Source organism: Balaenoptera borealis (assembly GCF_965194805.1).
Source record: "Balaenoptera borealis genome assembly, chromosome: 4".
Lineage (NCBI taxonomy): Eukaryota > Metazoa > Chordata > Mammalia > Artiodactyla > Balaenopteridae > Balaenoptera > Balaenoptera borealis.
Genome location: NC_138861.1, coordinates 136,332,567 through 136,353,237, shown reverse-complemented (window position 1 = coordinate 136,353,237; position 20,671 = coordinate 136,332,567). Strand labels below are relative to the sequence as shown.

General features: G+C 37.4%; 1 protein-coding gene across 1 annotated transcript in view; it reads right to left on the bottom strand.

The window, feature by feature from the left end:
• The window catches only part of SLC25A31 (solute carrier family 25 member 31), a 29,898-nt gene extending 9,756 nt beyond the window's left edge, over positions 1 to 20,142 (bottom strand). The window contains exons 1-4 of the mRNA XM_082389795.1: positions 19,717 to 20,142; positions 10,887 to 11,014; positions 2,295 to 2,412; positions 38 to 192 (exon numbers count right to left, since the gene is read on the bottom strand). Coding sequence (XP_082245921.1) covers positions 38 to 192; positions 2,295 to 2,412; positions 10,887 to 11,014; positions 19,717 to 19,960 — 645 coding nt within the window. The 5' untranslated portion in view covers positions 19,961 to 20,142. The remainder of the gene's footprint in view (positions 1 to 37; positions 193 to 2,294; positions 2,413 to 10,886; positions 11,015 to 19,716) is intronic.
• Between the last annotated feature and the right edge of the window lie 529 nt (positions 20,143 to 20,671).

Genomic DNA, 20,671 nt, shown 5'->3' with positions numbered 1-20,671 from the left:
ATTTATTTAATATATACTAGTTAAAGTACCAAATTACCTTAACTGTGTCATAAGCTCCAAAATAAGAGGCTCGGTACACAATGATGCCCTGAACTGAAACACAAAACCCTTGGTATAAACCAACAATTCCATCTGATTTTGCTATTTTCATAATACAGTCACCTAAACCCTTGAATTGTCGCTCTTCAGGACCTAAAATAAAGCCATTTAAAATTTATCAGCAACATTATATCAGATAAACACTTTAATCAAAGTAAATTAATTAAACATTTTACAGATTTAAATTATCTGGAACTAACATTTAGAAATCTTTATAACAAAAAAAAAGGCACAAGTCAAAATCTTTCCATTCATTTAAAGATAATTAAGATGTCAAGTAGTATCTTAAGATATTTTAACTGAAAATATTAATCTCTTATAAAAGCAATCTAATTCAAGCAATCTGACTGGCTTAAAACATTTCAATAAAATTATGAGAAGTTACTAGTCAGCATCCAGAAAATACTTAGGCATGCAAAACTCTACAACTTGCTTCAGCTGAAAAGCAAAAGGACGGATAAAGCAAAAAGACAAAGCTAAAAACTAGTAACTTTAAGGATCACTGACATTTTAGATGAGGTGTCATATTTTTCTAGTGTTTGCTGGTTTTGTTTTTATTTTCCCTTGACCTAGAACTCCTTGATATTTTATAAATATTATATATAGAATACAATCTTTCAAAATAAACTAAGTTCTCCCAATTTTGAGAGAAAACAAAACTATAGAATTGAAATTAAACCAAGGTACATATGTTATTTTCACTTTCTTAACAATAACAAAAAAATTCGGAATGCCAGTTAAACATCATAGATGAAACTCCTATTCTCATCTTTGTTCAAACTGCCACACCTTCTGAGGTATTTTCTCTAATCACTTATCTAAATTGATGTCACTCTCTTCTCCTAAATTTTTTTCATGGCATTTTTTGCTGACAGTATATTTTAGTCATTTATTCTTTTTCTTTACTACTCGTGATCTCCACAAGACTGTAAGGTACATGAACCAGGAACTCCATGTTTAATATGGTGTGTGTGTATATTACACATACACAACCTGTATCTCAAGCAGGGCCTGGTTCACCTCAGGCACTCAATAATACTCGTTGAAAGACTCTCTGATCCCTTAAGAAATTCTATTAAAATAATAATAAAGAAAAAACAGGTTTAAAGCCATATAAGCAAAAAAGAGTACATGATGAGAATAAAATCCACAAATTTTAGCAAGATGGAAGGGAGGTGGAAGATGGTAACTCACTAAGTGGAGCAGAGAAAGTTGAAACCTAATTTCTTGCAGAGGGAGATATTGTTGAGAAGCGAGCCATTTGATTCCAATAACCACAGAAAGACTTAAAATTCGAGGAATTAAGTACTATTGTGGTGAGAACAAATTAGCATCTGGATGCTCAAAATCCACCACCTCACCCTGAGTAGCCAAGTGACTTACTCCTCTGTCATCCTCAGAACTGAACACGAGGCTCCAACTTGTGTTGCGCTCACATGGGGCCAACTGAGTGACCTCCACAATTACTGAAAATGACTCACACAAAGATACATCATTGTGCATGTCATATCATCAGGGATATAAGGTAATTAAAAAGAGAAAAAGCCACATAAAAAGGATCAGCAGTAAGAGAATGATTTCTTAGGAGCAGTATTAGAAACTAGAATCCAGATTAATGGTTTCAAAATTGTGAAAGAAAATAATTTTAAATCCAGAATTTTACATATGGCCAAATATTAAGAGGGTGAAACATAGACATTTTCAGATATGCAAGATCTCAATTTATCTCCTATCCACCCTTCTCAGAAAGCTCAGAAAGCTATCAAACAACATATCTACCAAAACAAGGGTGTAACGAAAACACAGAAAGATGTGATAAATAAGTAAGGACAGAGGAAAAGGGAATCTCTAGGATGAGAGTTATACATCTAATGTAGAGAGGAGCCACAGTCAAGACAGGAAACTAAGTGCATGAAGGGATCTAGAAGATGGCTCTCTAAACAAACAAACTGGAAATAAGTTATAAGCAGTCTCTGTGCTTACTCTTTTTGTTACTACAGTGTTGGCCTTCCCCTTCCCTCTTTTAAGAGAAAAGAAAAAAGTAGTAATCTTTAGGCTTTATAACTTTACCATTTGGTTGAGAATAAAATTTTTAGATGGAACACAACACTGTTGTTATAAGCATAACTAAAACAGATAATACAGTGTTCAAAAACACAAAGAAGAAAGAGTTAGTATTTCTAAAAATCCCATACCTTTTCCAATATCAACACCTAATCGGGTTCGGGCAAAATCTAACGGATATACTACACATAAGGATGTTGCCCCAGCAGCTCCACCAGAAGCCAGGTTTGCCAAAAACCACCTCCAGAACTGAAACATATTAATTAAAACATGGTTATTAAACTATAGAATCTGATTTTTAAACATCCTTATTTTTATAAGGTTAAAAAGCCAGATTTACAAACTGCTTTTATAAAGTGATCACCTATAATAACGCATATATTATCATGCAAAATACTTCCCTTCATGTCCATGTAGCCTTTATTTCTTACCAGGCGGTCTGGGAGATACAGCTTAGATGCTGACATACTGAAATTCCAAGATATTTTAATGTCCTCCAGCAAAAGTAGCCCAAGTTAGCAAAAGAGGCCACATAAGATATTTTGCTCTTTAGACTGTATAAAGTTTTTCGTTAATAATATATTTTAGTTATGACTAAAATGTTAGGCATCTGTGGAGGCTTTAGTGGTTCCCCTTCTTGGCGGCAGGGGAGAGGGACAGTAATACATCATAATGCCACAGTTTCACTTTGTAGTTTTAGTAGAAATAAATTTAAGTAGCTCAAAAATATAGATTATGTTCAAATGCCAACATGTAAATTGGCAGAAATCAATTATAATGTGGTTGAGTGGCATGTAAGACCTTATTGATCTACTCGTTCACGTGGGCTGTTGAAGTTCTTTTTGATAAACATTTGAAATGTGCCCTGCTTAAGTCCAATAAACTGCTTTTCAACATCTAGAGCTCACTGGAGAAGAAAGGAATATTTGAATTGGAACTGTCATAGAAAATCTAGGGTACAAGGCCACAGTAACCATTCTAGTCAAGCTCAGTTTCTTGCTTCTCTGGCTCTTATTTCTAACAATTTTAAGTCTCAGATGCTTTGGAACTCTCAATTTTCTCTTGGCTTGGAATGCCCTTCTTATTTTTAAATTTTCTTCCTATCTTTTTAAAACAAAAAGTTATCAATTTACGCTCTAACTCAAATTCTATTTCTTCCACAAATTCTCTAGAACTCTCAATTTTCTCTTGGCTTGGAATACCCTTCTTATTTTTAAATTTTCTTCCTATCTTTTTAAAACAAAAAGTTATCAATTTATGCTCTAACTCAAATTCTATTTCTTCCACAAATTCTCTGATCTCCAACCCACCCAAAACTGTATGTAATCATACCCTCTCCCCATAAATATTTCATCTCTCAGAGAATTAAAGGTGAATCATGTGATCAATATGTAAAATGTGTCAACATGTTCCAGATTCTCATTTTTTTTAAAATAGTATTTACAATAACTTTCTATTTTCAATTTATAATTATTTGTGTACCTGTCTTGTCTTATCTTCTACGGACTATAAATTTCTTCAGGCCAGAATTATTATTTTTATTTTTACTTGTTGAGATATATTTACACACCCCACAGTTCACCCACGTAAAGTACTCAATTCAATGGACTGTTGGCATATTCACAGAGCTGTGCGATCATTACCAGTTTCAGAACATTTCCATCACCCCGAAAGGAACCTTGTACCCACCAGCAGTCACTCCCCATCTTCCCAATCCCCCTGAGCCCTACATAACCATTAAGCTACTTTCTGTCTCTACAGATTTGCCTATTCTGGACATTTCCTATACACGAAATAACACAATATGCAGTCTTTTGTGACTGCCTTCTTTCATATAACATGTTTACAAGGTTCATCCGTGTTGTAGCATGTGTTAGCACTTCATTCCATTTCACTGGCAAATAATATTTCACGACCACATTTTATTTATCCATTCATCAGTTCATGGACATTTAGGTTGCCTACATTTTTTTGAGGCCTAGATTCTTAATTCATTTGCTTATTTCAGAAAGCAAGTCATGGGGCCTTGCCCAGAGTAAGAGTAATGCATTCAATAAATATTTGTTTAATGAAGGGTACTCAGACTCCCATCGTGCCTTTTAAGTGAAACTCATAAGTTCTACTGTATAGGTAGCCACAGTTCATAATCACACAGAGATTAGACCAGAAGGTTGAATCTCACCCCAGGGTAGCTAATCCATAGTCTAGAAGATGATCTGTAACCCGGTAGAAAAAGTAGAACTGGGCCATAGTTTAAGTCTTAGGAATTTGACTCCAGAAGTTCTATGCCAGTTATCAGTAAGGACAGAAATGGAAAAGATATTAAATAATTTTTTTTTAGGTTTCAGTCTACTTTGAGACTGTTGAAACCTATAGATACTCTTCCAATAAAAATCACATATATATAAACAGATACTTTTAGTGTAAGTTATTCCTCAAGCATGCATGGATCTCAGGTAAAGAACCTCTCACCATCTGAAAGGTTAGAAGGAATCACTATGATATTAACACTGAACTTAAAAGAAACAAAGAAAATATAGGTAAGTAAAAAAGGGCAATAATGAGAAAACACAGAGCAAACACACCCAAAAAGCAGATCATTAGAGACAGAGATAGACTAAGTGACCTGGGAGACAAAGATAAAGAATACAGTTTGATCCCTACAGCTGTCCTTGGTTCAAATTCCAGTGCCAGTGTATCATTGCAAGAAATACTCATTTTTCTTGAAGTAATTTAAGTCTCTGTTTCTTACAAGCAAATAAGCCAAACCAAATATGATATGCAGCACAAAGATTTATAAAGTGCATCTTAAATTCTATTTAACCTTTCTTTTTTCCTTCCTAGATAAGAGAAAGAAAACAGATCCATGACTTCCTGGGCGAATGATCATATAATTTATTATTCAAACGAGGACCCCTATGATAGTGAAAGTGGGGCCTATGAAAAAGCAGGCAGGCACAACATGTATAAATAGCATGGCCAAACTACTAATGGAAGGAAGGAAGGGAGGAAGGGGGAGGGTGGAAGGGAGGAAGGAGAGGGAGACAAGAAATAAGAATCTATGCTGAATGATAATCCTGCAAGTGTTTCTGTAACAAGTCTGTCCCTCCACAATTAAGCTTGAAAATAAAACAGACCCAGGAGAGGTTGTATATCAGCATAAATGAGTTTTTAATTATAAGTTAGTAATTTCAGATACTACTATACTGTAAAAGGAGAGGGCATGAAAAAGAATCAGGCAAGGAGAGGAGAACAAAAGAGTCTAGGGGGTTTGGAGGAAAATAATCCTGTTTATTTTCAACTGTTGACAAATGGATGATAAACAGACTTGATGCCTCCAAGAACAAATACCCTGTGACCAAAGTTCTTTCTAACAGTTTGTCTGGGCATGGAAGAGAGCTGGAAGTTCTAGTCTTCTCTGTTGAGGGTTGTGCTGGTAGCTGCTAAGGAGTGGCAGAGGCATATTTTATGCCCAGTTCAGCTAAGACTCATCTAGTCTAGTCACCTCAGCTGAGAGAGGAATAGAGTGCAGCAGAAAGAACTAAATTTGGGAGTTAGAAGAAAGACATGAACACATGACTAGGGTAAGTGCTTTAAGCTCTGTCTTGCTTTCCTTATGTGTACATTTGGGATAAAAATAACTACCTCAAAGAATGAGGTAAAAATTCAGTGAAACAGTATATAGTAGGCACACACCTGCCTACCATGGTTATTTTTTTAAAACTTTTTACTTTGAGATAATTCCAGATTCACATGCATCCTAATACATACGGAGTTTATAAACTTTTCAACCAATTTCCCCCAATGGTAATATCTAGCATAACTATAGCAGAGGAAAGTAACACTGATAAATATCTACCTTATTCATATTTCACCAGTTACACACACTTATTTGTGTGTATATTTAGTTCTATGCCATTTTATCATGTGTGCAGATTCACGTAACCACCAATCACCACGGTGAACAGTTCCATGATAAAGACCCCTCATTGCTACCCTTTTATAGCCATCTCCCTCTCTCCTAGCAACCACTATTATAATTTCCATCTCTATAATCTTCTCACCTTAATAATGCCATAAACATGAAATCAGAAAGCAAATATAATTTTTGAGATTGGCTTTTCACTTAGCATTCAAAGTTGCTGTATCAAAAGTCTGTTCTTTTTTAAAACTGTGGTAAAATATACGTAAAATTTACTGTTTTAGCCATGTTTAAGTATATAATTCAGCATTAAGTACAATACTGTATAAGCATCATTACTATCTATTTCCAGAACTTTTCATCATGCTAAATATAAACTCTGTACCTATTAAATAATCTCCCTCCCCTTCAGCTCCTGGTAACCTCTATTCTACTTTCTGTCTCTATGAATTTGCCTTTTCTAGGTCCCTAAGGGGATTATACAGTATTTGTTTTATCAAAGGGTTGTTCCTCTTTATTGCTGAGTAATCTTCCATGGTGTGATGTACCATAGATTGTTTAAGCATTCACCTGTTGAAGGAAATCTGGGTTATTCCCAAATTTTTGTCTATAATGAAACAATCTTCTATGAACATTGTATACATTGCTTTTTTTGTGAACAGAAGTTTTTATTCTCTGGGATAAATGCCCTAGAGTTGGATTGTATGATGAGCATATGTTTAGTTTGTAAGAAACTGTCATACTCTTTTCTAGAGTGGCAGTATCATTTTCCATTCCCACCAGCCATGTAAGAATGATTCAGCTCCTCTGCATCCGTGCCAACATCTGCTGTTGTCACCATTTTAGCCATTCTGGTAAGTGTGTAGAGATATCTCACTGTGGTAGATCAACCACTTTTAAATCACACACACTGTATTTGTTTTTTCTATCTTCTCTGCTTCTTTTAAGATCAGGTAAGAAACCAAAAATATTGACTTTTCTTTTTAAGTTCTTTTTTTTTTCCCCCACTTTTCATGGCAGGGGGTTGGAGGCAGAGATAGGATACAATTTTGATGTCCAAGGGGAGAAATAAAAGGGTCATTAGTATCCAGATTTAGTAAATAATATATATTTAAACATTACACTATTACTTGTGACTGAATACCTTTACATTCTAAATAAGATAGCATGCTCTTTATAGGTATACTAAAAATGTTTTTACCTCAGGCTCTACTAATATGAAATTTATTACAGAATTTTAGCACGGATCAAAGTTAACTTCAAAACTTTTAGAGCCAGGCTTCGCTGGTGGCGCAGTGGTTGAGAGTCTGCCTGCCAATGCAGGGGACATGGGTTAGAGCCCTGGTCTGGGAAGATCCCACATGCCGCAGAGCAGCTGGGCCCGTAAGCCACAGTTACTGAGCCTGTGCGTCTGGAGCCTGTGCTCCGCAACAAGTGAGGCCGCGGTGGTGAGAGGCCCGCGCACCGCGATGAAGAGTGGCTCCCGCTTGCCACAACTAGAGAAAGCCCTCACACAGAAACGAGGACCCAACACAGCCATAAATAAATAAATTAAATTAAATTAAAAAAACAAAAACAAAAAACTTTTAGAGCCATGTTATTTACACTGTTAGGGATAGATGTTAGTAACATAAATTTTCTGGTTAATTTCTGGTTAATTCTAATTGCTCCATTTGGCTTAGTCTTACAGGAATTATCTTTTGGGGGAGATGGGGTGGAAAATGTTCAATAAAGAGTTAACTCAGCAGGCCTGTGTTGCCCAAACCCTATACACACTGAAAAGATCTTAAGGACCACCCTTGCTCAAACTCGAAGGTTCGTTTGAGATAACCATCTGAGCACTTGGAATATCCTACCTAATTAGAGTGTCTTTATATGCCTGAAGCTTTGGGTAACACCAGATAGTTTATACTAACCTTGATTTATGGTGAACACCCCTTTGTATGCTTTGAGCTAAACTATATCAGTTTGACCTCTTGAGTGGGTGGGGGCAGTGGCTGGAGACTGAGTAGCTAAGGTCAGTCACATTACACATGCCTATGAAACTGACTCCCCAAAAAGCCTGGCCACCATGGCTCAAGTGAGCAACCCTATTTGGCAGCACATTATATGTGCTGTCATACATTATTGCTGGGAGAATTAAGTGCTGTCCAGGTGACTCTACGAGGAGAGGACAGCTAGAAGCTTGCACCTAGTTTCTCCTGGATTTTGTCCTATGAGCCTTTTCCCTTTGTTGATTTTAATCTATATCTTTTTGTTGTAATAAACCATGAGTATAACAGCTTTTCTGAGTTCTCTGAGGCCTAGTGAATCACTGAACATGAAGATGGTCTTGAGGACCCTCTGACATAGGTTCTTAGTCAAGAGAAGTTCCAATTATTAGAGTTGTTACCTAAAGATGACAGAAACATTTTTCTGAGTGCCTACCATAAAAGCACAGCACTGGGACTTCCCTGGTGGTGCAGTGGTTAAGAATCCGCCCGCCCATGCAGGGAACACAGGTTCGAGCCCTGGTCTGGGAAGATCCCACATGCCATGGAGCAACTAAGCCCGTGCACCACAACTACTGAGCCTGCACTCTAGAGCCCGCGAGCCACAACTATTGAGCCTGTGTGCCACAACTACTGAAGCCCGCGCACCTAGAGCCCATGCTCCGCAATGAGAAACCACCGCAATGAGAAGCCTGCGCACCGCAATGAAGAGTAGCCCCTGCTCACTGCAACTAGAGAAAGCCCGCATGCAGCAACAAAGACCCAACACATCCAAAAATAAATAAATAATATTAAAAAAATACCAATTACTTAAAAAAAGAAAAGCACAGCACTACTGCAAGCCCTTTATGTGTCTTTACATGTTTAGTCTCATCTAAACCTTACTCATCTAAACCTCATGAGGTAGGTATTCTTATGTCCAATTTTCAGATGAGGAAACTAAGGATCAGAGAGGTGATATTCAAAAATTCACACAGCTAAATAAGCTGAGTGCCAGGACCTAAATCCAGATCTTCTGAATGTAAGCGTAAAGAATTTTCTTTGTTACCTTTATACCTCCAACTACATAACAGCGCAAAGCACTCAATAAAGGAAATAAAGGGTCTAAAAGGAAATTAACAGAAATAGCAACAAAGAAATGTTCCATAAATAGTTGCTTTTAAAGAATCTGCTAGGACAGCTTGGTTGGTTGGCTGGAGGAAGAGAAAAAGACAAAGGATGAGGGGGTAGAGAGACTTTATAAGGGCAGGTGAGGGGAAGATCTTGACAGTAATGTAGGTGGTCTAGTGTATACAGAGGTAACAAAACAAATGGAGACCAGGACAAATGACACATAGTTCATACGAGTAGGAAATTTTGAAAATGAGATTTTATAACCAAGGGAGTGATTACCTTGAAAAGAAAAAGCACCTTTGTGATAAAAAAAGAGAGTTCTCTTTTTTGAAATTAATTTTTATTGGAATATAGTTCCTTACAAGAGAATTCTCTAAGTTAAATTTATCATTTTCCTGTATTTGACTTGATCTTCCTACACACTTTAATCTCAGTCAAATAGAGCCTCAGTCATAAAGAAGAAACAATTTGCTTCTTTAGGAAATAAACTACTTTAGTATTAGGAAATACACGTTTGTTGACTGCTTTTTTTGCTTATCAAAACCAGATTAAATGCTGAATTTTTCTAGTGCAGCAGAATAGGGATTATAAAATGTAAATTATATTAAAATTAATATTTATTCAGAGAAATATTGCGTTGAGACAAAACATCTCTTAGTTATTAAAACTGTGTTAAGAGGTTTAGAGAAACTGGTAAAAGTTAATACAATTCTGTTTTCCATATGTAATTTCTATAACAATACATATTATAGTATGCTAACAGTTACTATGTTTTTTCTCAGGTATTATTAATCTTTTTTTTAAGGTATTTATTTATTTATTATTTCTATTTATTTATTTTGGCTGCACTGGGTCTTCGTTGCAGTTGCACGGGCTCTTTGTTGCAGCGTGTGGGCTTCTCTAGTTGTGGCGCATGGGCTCTAGAGCACATGAGCTCAGTAGTTGCAGCTCGTGGGTTTCTCTAGTTTTGGCGCACGGGCTCCAGAGTGCACGGGCTCAGCAACTGCAGTGCATGGGCTCTCTAGTTGTGGTGCGTGGGCTCCAGAGTGGGCGGGCTCAGTAGTTGTGGCGTGTGGGCTTCTCTCTAGTGTGGTGCACGGGCTTAGTTGCCCTGCGGCATGTGGGATCTTAGTTCCCCAACCAGGGATTGAACCCATGTCCCCAGCATTGGAAGGCAGATTCTTAACCACTGGACCACCAGGGAAGTCCCTAACAGTTACTATGTTTTAACTATTATTTTTTTCCACCATTTGAGCACCTCCTCTCCAAATAAAACCCCACAGGTAATGAATGGATAAAGAAGATGTGGTACATACATACAGTGGAATATTATTCAGTCATAAAAAAGAACGAAATAATGCCATTTGCAGAAAGATGGACTAGAGATCATCATACTAAGTGAAGTAAATCAGAAAGAGAAAGACAAATACCATATGATATCACTTATATGTGGAATCTATAAAATACAACAAACTAATGAATAAAACAAAAAAGAAGCAACTCACAGATATAGAGAACTAGTGGTTACCAGTGGGGAGAGGGAAGGGGGAAGGGCAGACAGGGATGGTGGAAAAAAGGGGTTACTATGAGACAATATGAAATCATGTGTGCAAAACTTGAAAATTGCAAAGTACTATATAATTTAAAGAATCTTTCATTCAATTAAAAAATAACAAAATAAAATAAACAAGAATTACCTGTTTTTCTTTATTAACTCCAGACATGAACAGTTGTTTGTATTTGTCTTTGAAAGCAAAGTTTAGAGCTTGTGTTGGAAAATACCGGATAACATTTGCCAAATTGCCACGCCAATAACTGAAGAAACCTATAAAAGAAAATATACTAAACTTATATTGTATTATTATTAAATAATTTGCATAGTTTTAACAAACTTAGCTGTTCGAACTATCTAAAACATCTTTTCTCGTGAGGAAAAAAATAAAGTTTACATGTGTCTCCAACTGAAGAAAAAAGGCAGTGTTAACTCCACGTACCCCATTTCAATTTTGTTAACTTCCAACAGGAAGCCTTGAATGCCTAAAAACCTATGGAAAGCATTACCAGTTGAATACAGGGCTCTTTAGTAGTAGAAAAACAGAGCTTACTAGTATTTGTCAGAGAAGCTAGTAACCCTTAGCCTCATTTCCAAATAATAAAATACAATTCCTATGGTGACAAGGCTGTTGGAACAAAACTGTTTTGTATCTACACTCCTGAGAATGAGAAAGGGATAAAAGAGTCTTATCTTTATATTTTAATACCTAGCCAAAAAAGAATCAATTTACAATTCAAGGCAGTCTCCAGAGGCTTGATGGATAGTAGGAAACTTTCAAGGTCAATAATCTTCCCACTTCAAATCTCCATGGAATGACCAATCTTTATAATTCAGTCACTGTGTTACCCTGATAATTCAGAACTGCCTTTATAATCCATAGCTGCCCTGGAATACAACAGGCTAGCCCTTCAGGACCCATAGTTGTTTTTACAGATGGTTTGACCCTGCTACTCCGAATAGGATACCTCTAGTTCCAGCTGGGAGAATAGAATACCCAGAATCAGTCTTCTAAAGATAAAAATACAAATGAAGATAATCTCAGTTGACTGGGACCGGTGCTCAGAAACTGAAAGTTAGATTAGATAAACACACAAAGGGAAAGATATTTATTTGTTAAATAACTATACTTTGTGGGATAAAACACTGAATATTGGTGATCCCAAGCTAAATATAAAGCAGTTGCACAAAGACAATTAAGAAGTATATTAACAGCCAAGAAATCTCAGTCCTCACAGCTGATTCAGTTACAAGGCATTCAGTTGTAGGCATAAATTACTAGGGCATTTAACACATAATGGTAATAGCTACAACTTCTTGAGCATTTAATATGTGCCAGGCACTGGCAAAGGCTTTATATATTTCATTTAATCATCACACTATGCTTATGACATACGTTCTCCTGTAATACCTATTTTATACATGCATAAATTGAAACTTTTATAAGTTTAGAAACTATAACCAGGATTTTGAATCAAGTCTTCTGTCTGTCTCCAAAGCTCTAGTTCAGCTTTGGGTTTCTGGAGAAACAAATCTTAGAGAAGTCCTAAAATTATTAAAGTATGGTAAATAAAGCTCTATTTTTTAAAAAATGGAAAATGATTACTGTAAAAATTTTTGAGGCAATATTAACAAAACAATAATACTAATTTCTAGGAACTGTTTTTTATTCATTTAATTCTCATTATCACCCATGATGTAGGTACTATTAGTCTCTCCATTTTAAATATGAAGAAATGAGTTAAAAACAACTTCTAAGGCAGAAAGAAGTTAGTTAAGTAACTTGCCCAGTGTTACTTAGTCAGAAAACTGTAGATCTGGATTCAAACTCAAGCAATCTGGCTCAATAATTCAGTCACTTAACTACAATACTTCTCCATAAATAATTTAATCATACAAATATTTTCTGTACTAAGAAAGGTCAACAATTTTTCTTTAATGGAAGCAAAATAAAAATCTTAAAACATGAGAAATATAAGCAAATTATAAAGGAATATTTCTTGCTAGTTATGGCCACGTTGAATTACTGAGGGAAGTTGGTGAATCTAACCTTTGGAGGTATTTTTAGAGATTTTTAAGTTCTTCATAGTTAATAAAAAACACTTAATAACATAGTTAAGCATTTTTATTTTCTGAGGTCAGACCTGTGGAAGAGAAATGTTGAAAGTAAAATGTGACTGTGTAAATGATACTGAAGAATAAGACTGATTGATTGATTGATGGATTGCTGTGTCGGGTCTTCGTTTCTGTGTGAGGGCTTTCCCCAGTTGCAGCGAGCGGGGGCCACTCTTCATCACGGTGCGCGGGCCTCTCACTGTTGCGGCCTCTCTTGTTGCGGAGCACAAGCTCCAGACACGCAGGCTCGCTCAGTAGTTGTGGCTCACGGGCCCAGTTGCTCCGCGGCATGTGGGATCTTCCCAGACCAGGGCTCGAACCCATGTCCCCTGCATTGGCAGGCAGATTCTCAACCACTGCGCCAACAGGGAAGCCCAGATTTGATTTTCTAGACCATGTTTTATAGTAACACAACAACAGACTACTTGCAGAGGATCTTAAAAGGATAAAGAAGAACATACTGGCTGAAGAATTGCCGATCTGATCAAATGGGATTTAAGTTGAAATCATCATTTGTTTAAAAAAAAAAACTAATAAACTGAGTTTAAAAAAGTGTCATGTATCAAAAATGTATTAGAATTCCCATTTTATACATGGCTCTTATTTATTAATAGTCATTTTGGAAATGGTTGATTCAGCTAGATGGTATTGAGATATTACAGGTTTCAGATTATGAGTTATTAGTTATAATTATATAATTATGATTACAGTACTGAATTAATATTTATTTCACAAAAAGAAGGTCATATAAATATAAAAGTAGTATAAAAGTTTGTAACTTTGGCTAATGTACTGAATATAAATGGTAGATTCTGATGACAAAGACATCTGCAAATTAACGAGACTATGACAGAGTGACAGATTTATCACTAAAGGGGTTTGCTAGCATTGACAGAAGAACGTATTCCTTTTAGCAAAATTGTATTTGCATGAAAAAACCCAGAGGATTCATCAAAACAACTGTCAATGTCTCAATGAAAAATCTAGAAATAAATAAATCCCTAGAAGTATAACAGGAAAACTGGCAGCTCTTAATGAGTTATATATGAAAAAGTATCTCACACACATAAAATACTTTTGCATGTATTTCTCAGGATTCATGGATTCCCTGGAGCTACAGATATCAGGTTAAAAACCCCTGCTTTAGCCTCTTTTTCCACAGATCATACTTAAAAAACTTATTCCCTTCTTTGCATCTCACTGCTGTACCATGCTTTTAGGAGCTCCAATGTCCTTAGTAAGAGGGCAAAGAGGAGGAACCTCAAAGTGGAACTCTGAATGCATCTTCTATAGAAATATTATTTCTGGGGGCCAGGTTTCAAGGTTTTATTCAAATGTACTCTAAGTACACTGTGTACTATGTAGGCTCTTTAGATAGATTACAAAAATCTACTCTATATGTAATGCAAATTTATCTCAAATACATTCATTTACAAATGAACATGAGGAATACATGTTTCTAAATTTAGGAATGTATTCAAAATGATTAAAGAGTTAAAATTTATTGAGCACTAACTATGCAATAGACATATGGCTGAGTATTTTACAGGCATTATCTTGTTTAACTGCCGCAACTACCATATGAGGTAGGTAATATTATTAGACCTTGTATAGAACTGAGAAAATTGAGGTTGAGAGAGGTTAAATAAAAATTGTTCAAGGTTACAAGGTAAGGGAAAGGTTGGGACTTAACTCCAGAATTTTCTAGATCTATCTGACTCCAGGCCTAGAGCTATTAAATCTCTATTGCCTCTAGGTAAAAATCCATTTTGGATAAAAACAGTAGTACTTTGTGGTCAGAATAAAACAAGGGAAAAGCAAGAGTGATGCAAATGTAGCAGTATTTAACTCTCTAGTCACACAGAACAAAAGGACAGTTTCCTAATATATAATCACAAAATTGATAGAGACAAACATAGGGGTTGTGGTATATTTCTCTGGTAATAGCAGAACATCTAAGTTTTTTTTTACTTAATTGCTAAGTAAAAATAATCTCTTCAAAATTTAAGGGTGAGAAAAACCTACTCTGAACTTAATTCTGAGAAAATAATTAAGAATTAATACAGAACTGATCGGAAAATGGGAAAAAGTTACTGGGCCACTTACTGGTCCCCTTCTAGCCAAGAATGCAAATGCTAGGCATGTTTGGGTATACAGTTGACCCCTGAACAACGTAGGGGTTAGGGATGCTGATTATCCATGCAGTCAAAAATCCAAGTAATAACTTGTAGTCAGCCCTCCCTATACGTGGTTCTTCCATATCCATGGTTCTGCAACCATGGATTCAACCAACCAGGGATCAAGTACTGTAGTACTTACTACTGGGGAAAAAAAAAATCTGTGTGTAAGTGGACCCACAAAGTTTAAACCCGTGTTGTTCAAGGGTCAACTGTATATTCTAGACTAGCAGGCTCCAACATGCTTTGACAGTCTGCCTATCAGTTAAAAAAACGTAATCATGACTCTCAAATATGTACATACTTAAAAAAGTAAATTATATACCTTTGCTACTATACTACCCTGTTATGTACATTTGTAAAACACATCCAAAAGAGAAATTAAAGAATGAGATAAAGATTCTTCATTTACACAACACTGTAAATCAACTATACTCCAGTAAAAATTAAAAAAAAAAAGATTCTTCATTTAAAAACCTTTTATTTGGTACCAAGTGCATAGGAACAAAGTTCTTGGTCTTATGGAGCTTACATTTTGAGAAAGACAGACAATGAACAAATAAACATGTTAAGTGGCCACAGAAAAAAATAGTATATGTAGTTGGAGAATGAGGAAGGGCTATTTAGATAGGGTGGTCGGGGAAAACTTTTAGATATTAGGGCACAACTGAGCATTTGTTTTAATAGTTAAAAAATAGTATTTTCAGATATCTTGCTAATCATGTTTTCATACTATCATCCGCTATTATCTCAAGGCACCCTTAGGATGAGGTTCATTCTTAAAAATAGTATATGTGAATCTATATTTCAAATAGTATTCTTGACAATTTTAAATATTCAAATAGTCTTATTACCTCTATAAATCCATTTAACTGAGCCAACATAAACTATAATATGTTCATTATACAATAATTGAGTAAGGGTACCCGTTATCCCCTTTACCCTGTGTAACTCCTACTCTTTTTTTCAGGATACCTTAGCATCCTGTGATATATAACTGACATCTGGCCAACCATAGGTGCCAGTGCCAATTCATTTACTAAATATCAGTAAAGTTTATGTTCCCATTTTATTGAGATAACACATTTACTTAACATTTTCTTTCCATACCCCAAAATATCATCTTCAAGATATAAAAACCTCACTGCTTTAGCCTTCAGGAAAATATGTTTGGAAAACTTCAGATTAAAGACAGCTGATGAATTCATGGCCAGGAATACCTAAAAGAGAAAAGAGTTCTGGTAGGCTCTTAAAAATGAGATTTAGAGATAATATCTTTAAAAGCCTACGTTACAATATATTAAATAAAACAATTATATTAATTAAAATATATTTACCGATGCATAGCTTGCTCAGTGAAAAAAATCACAGCACAGACACCAAAATGTTAATTGTGGTGATGTTAGCAGTGCTAACTTTTTGTTTCTCTCTGTTTTTCAATTTTCTATAGTAAACATGCATTATTTGTGTAATAAAGGTTTAAAAAGTACTAAATAAAAGTACACATACAAAGTTGGAAGGTCATAATACCAACTAAAGAATAAATTTTAAAAAAAGCATTAGTCAGGGCTTCCCTGGTGGCGCAGTGGTTGAGAATCTGCCTGCCAATGCAGGGGACACGGGTTCGAGCCCTGGTCTGGGAAGATCCCACATGCCGCAGAGCAGCTGGGCCCGTGAGCCACAATTACCGAGCCTGCGCGTCTGGGGCCTGTGCTCCGCAACAAGAGAAGCAGCGATGGTGAGAGGCCCACGCACGGCGATGAGGAGTGGCCCCCGCTTGCCACGACTGGAGAAAGCCCTCGCACAGAGACGAAGACCCAACACAGCCATAAATAATAAAAATAAAAAAAAATTTAAAAAAAAATTAAAAAAAAAAAAAAAAAAAAGCATTAGTCAGGATAAATCCAGAAGCTTTCAGAAGCCAAGGAAAGCTTATAAAAAGTATCAAAGACACCCAAGGAGATGTTTAAAGCTATGTTCAGAGGAAGAATGAGCTCTCTCCTTGAGGTGTAAAGAAAGACATAAGGTAAGAAGATAGTGAGAGAGCATCTAGTTGTGCCTTCTGAATTCACTGCCTCTTATGCTCATTCCATATTGCCTAAAGAAAGGAAAAGTTATCAGTAAAACTCGAGCAAACAGGAAAAACAAGAGAAACTTCAGAACACTGAGATTGCAATGTATCTTGACTTTCACAAAAGAGACAGAAGGTAAATTCCAGAAAATAACAGCCTCAGAATATGATTGCCTAGTAAAGCTCCATAATGATTTAGCACAGTGATTCTCAGCGCTACCACGTTCAAGTCTTCTATACATAATAAATATTTTACAATGCTTCCTTTACTATCTAGAAATAGAATTCAAAGACAATGACCCCTTCACTAGTTCAAAAAAATCAATATAATGCCCTTTCTGCTATATACAAAAAGAAAAGAAAAGTTTATTATAAAATATATATATTACTTAGTAAATTGGTGAGGCGTGATCATACCACAGACATAACAGTCCGCTGCTTGCTTCTATTTATAATGAATCAGTTGTGCTTAAGACACACGTTGACATTTGGAAAAAAGGGCTTAATAAATATATCTATACAATCATCATGAATTCAATAGTTAAAAATGCAGATGATATAAGTGGTGACCAAATATCACACACAGAACTGCTAACATGAGTTTTCACAATGATGAACAACTCTCAGTAAAACTCTGAATAAAACAAAGTACAATCTTTCCTCTACTTACAAGATAGCTGCATTACTGGAATCACTGTGTACTAGAATTCTGCCCCAGACAGTTTGTGTTTATAGGTAAATAAGAGTTAGTTTCTAGGCTTAGATCATCATAAACAGGTTTTACTGCTACATGAATGTCCAGTGGGAGATCTGAGTCATGAGGTTGCAGGATAAGTCTTTGTTGTGTAGGACTGGCCATGTACAGCAGCAGCAGCAGGATGTTTAGCAGCCCTGGATTTTGCCTTTCATATCATTGCAATTAAGGATTACTCCCCTCTATCTTTGTGTTAAACAAAAAATTCCTCACAAGTTTCCAAAAATGCCCCTAGATGGCAATATTATCCCTGTTGTGAATTACTAATCTTTTAGCATAGAATATACCATGGTGTACTCATAACAAGGCCTGGTATATACTAGGAAACATTTTCTTAAAATTCTGCTTAAAGAAAGCTGGAACCAGAATACTATTCATAATGGTCTCAATTTACAAGAGCCATATGGAATATATTTAGGTTTAAATACTACAAAAAACATTTAAAATATAAAATGACTTAGCACTGGTCAGCACAATCTATCCAGAATATTTAACTTTACCTGACTAAATATTTAAAGCAGATTAGCAAATAATAAAGAGGCTCCTACTGCTCCAAAGAGAAATGGGAAGCTTGTTCTGATAAAATAAATGGGAGCGAGAAGATGTGAATCACTCACTTACCATTAAAGATCTAAACTCAGCTCCCAGATGGGCACTTTAAATCCACAGTTTAGATGATGTCTTAAGAGTCTACCCTCAACCTGAAATACTCTGCTTGTGGGATCTTAGCTCCCCGACCAGGGACTGAACCCGTGCCCCCTGCAGTGGAAGTGAGGAGTCCTAACCAATGGACCACCACGGAGTTCCCAGGAATCCTTTTTCATGGGAGGAAGAGTAACCTGCCCTAGACTTAGGAGTGAAAGAAAGGACTGCACTGGAGTTGAAGCCACTTCACTTCTTGTTCAGAATACAAATAGACCTCTTTCCTTTTTAGAGTTCATATAGAGGTTTCAATTGAATCCAGCTATATCAGAAAATTTCTGATCAATTTATCCTCTTATCCACTTAGCTAACTTAAGGAGCCATTCAGTGAGAGGAGGGCATTGAATGATTAATAAAGCATTTTCATTATCTATTCCTTGAAATCATTTCAATATTAATGGAAAAAAACTCCGCAAGGAACCAAAATATCAAAACTTTAAGTAAAGACAGAGCCTGACGCCAAAAAATAAAAATTAATACTGATCCCGACTTTCCTTAAAATTTTTATATCTTGCTCATCATGGGTTTTTCTCATTAATTTCGATTTTTAAATATACTGCATTAAAATATTATTTGTTTCTACTACTGAGGTTTTTTTTGGCATCCCCCTAAAATTTGGGCAGACGTGAGTGCCTCCTTGGTCTCAGCCCTGGTCTTCAGTAGTTCTTGAGAATAAACAGAACCTCTTTTCACTGAATACGTACTAGATACTGAGAGGCCCCAATGCTTCCATATTTGGAATACTTCTCTTAAACGTATTATTTCAACAAATAGTTAAGCAACTTAAAGCACCTATTAACATACAGCCAAGGGCCTGATGGCATCTACCCCAATACGGGGAGGTCAACCATTTTCCTCCTGAGCCAGGCACAGGTGCACGGAGGTGCAGAGCCTTCTGCGAAGGAGAAATTCAGAGAAAGAGAAGGTGGTGGTCTCCCCTGCCCCAGGACTGGTCACGTGTAGGCCTTCTTGGCACTGGGAAAGCAGAGCCTCTTAGACCGGTTAAGAAATTGAATTTTCGAAGGCAAAGAAAAACTCATCACCGACACACACGGCCGTGGCGCCCGCAAGTGTCCCCGCCCGGCCCACGCACCCCTTTTTCTGGCAAGCTGACCCGGCGCGGGGAGAGGCTGGCGCGGCGGCCTCGCGTACACACCCTGCTCACGGGGAATCCGCATCAGGCAGTCCACGAGGCCTTTGTACTGGGCCTCGGGGCTGATCTGCTTGGACGACGCCTGCACCTGCAGCAGCAGCTTTACCCGCTCGATGGGCGCCACTGTCGTCTTGGACACGGCCGCCGCCACCCCGCCCGCCAGCAGGTCCTTCACGAAGGATGCGGCGTCAAAGAGCTGCTTCTCCGCCTTCTTCTCCAGCTTCTTCTTCGGAGGTACACTCTGCATGGTGGGACGATGGACGTAAAATCGGGCAGCAGAAGCTCAAAACGAGAGCGGGAGAGACGGACAAAAGGAAGCCAAAGACCGCTTCAGCGTCGTCCCGGCTGGAAAGCGGCGCTCAGCACGCCGGGAAACCAGCGCGCCGGGGGGGCGTAGCTGCGCAGGCGCCTCCAACCGCCTTCCGCCACCCGGCGCCGGCCACGTGACTCCCGACACGTGGCTCCTCCGCGTGGTGCAAGTCTTTTAAAGTGTCTTTTAAAGTGTCTTGGCAAGTGTTGGTGCGGGGCTGTCCTTGCGGCAGGCAGGGCGAGGAGGCTAGTGGGTTCTGACCCAGGAAGGTGCGGGAACGGTCGCGGGAGAACCAGTTCTGTATAGGGAAATTTAGTAGCCCAAACCAGGACAGAGCAATAAACCAACTGTGTGGGATTAACCGAGTTTAGTTTTAGTTCCCAGGGTAACCCTTAGGCCAGGTACTGGGACGCCGCCTGTTAAGAACCCTGCGGCAGAGCAGGGGGTGAGCAGCGGGCCATCCAGCGAAGCTTCATCTGCCGCTCCCCATTGCTGGAAGTACCGCCTGAACCGTCGCTGGCCTTACTGTCTGAACCATCCCCAGCTTCCCTGTCCTCGGAAAAATTGTCTTGCACGAAACTGGTCCTTGGTGCCAAAAAGGTTGAGGACCGCTGCCTTACACCTTCTGTTAGAAATTGCTTTAATTTC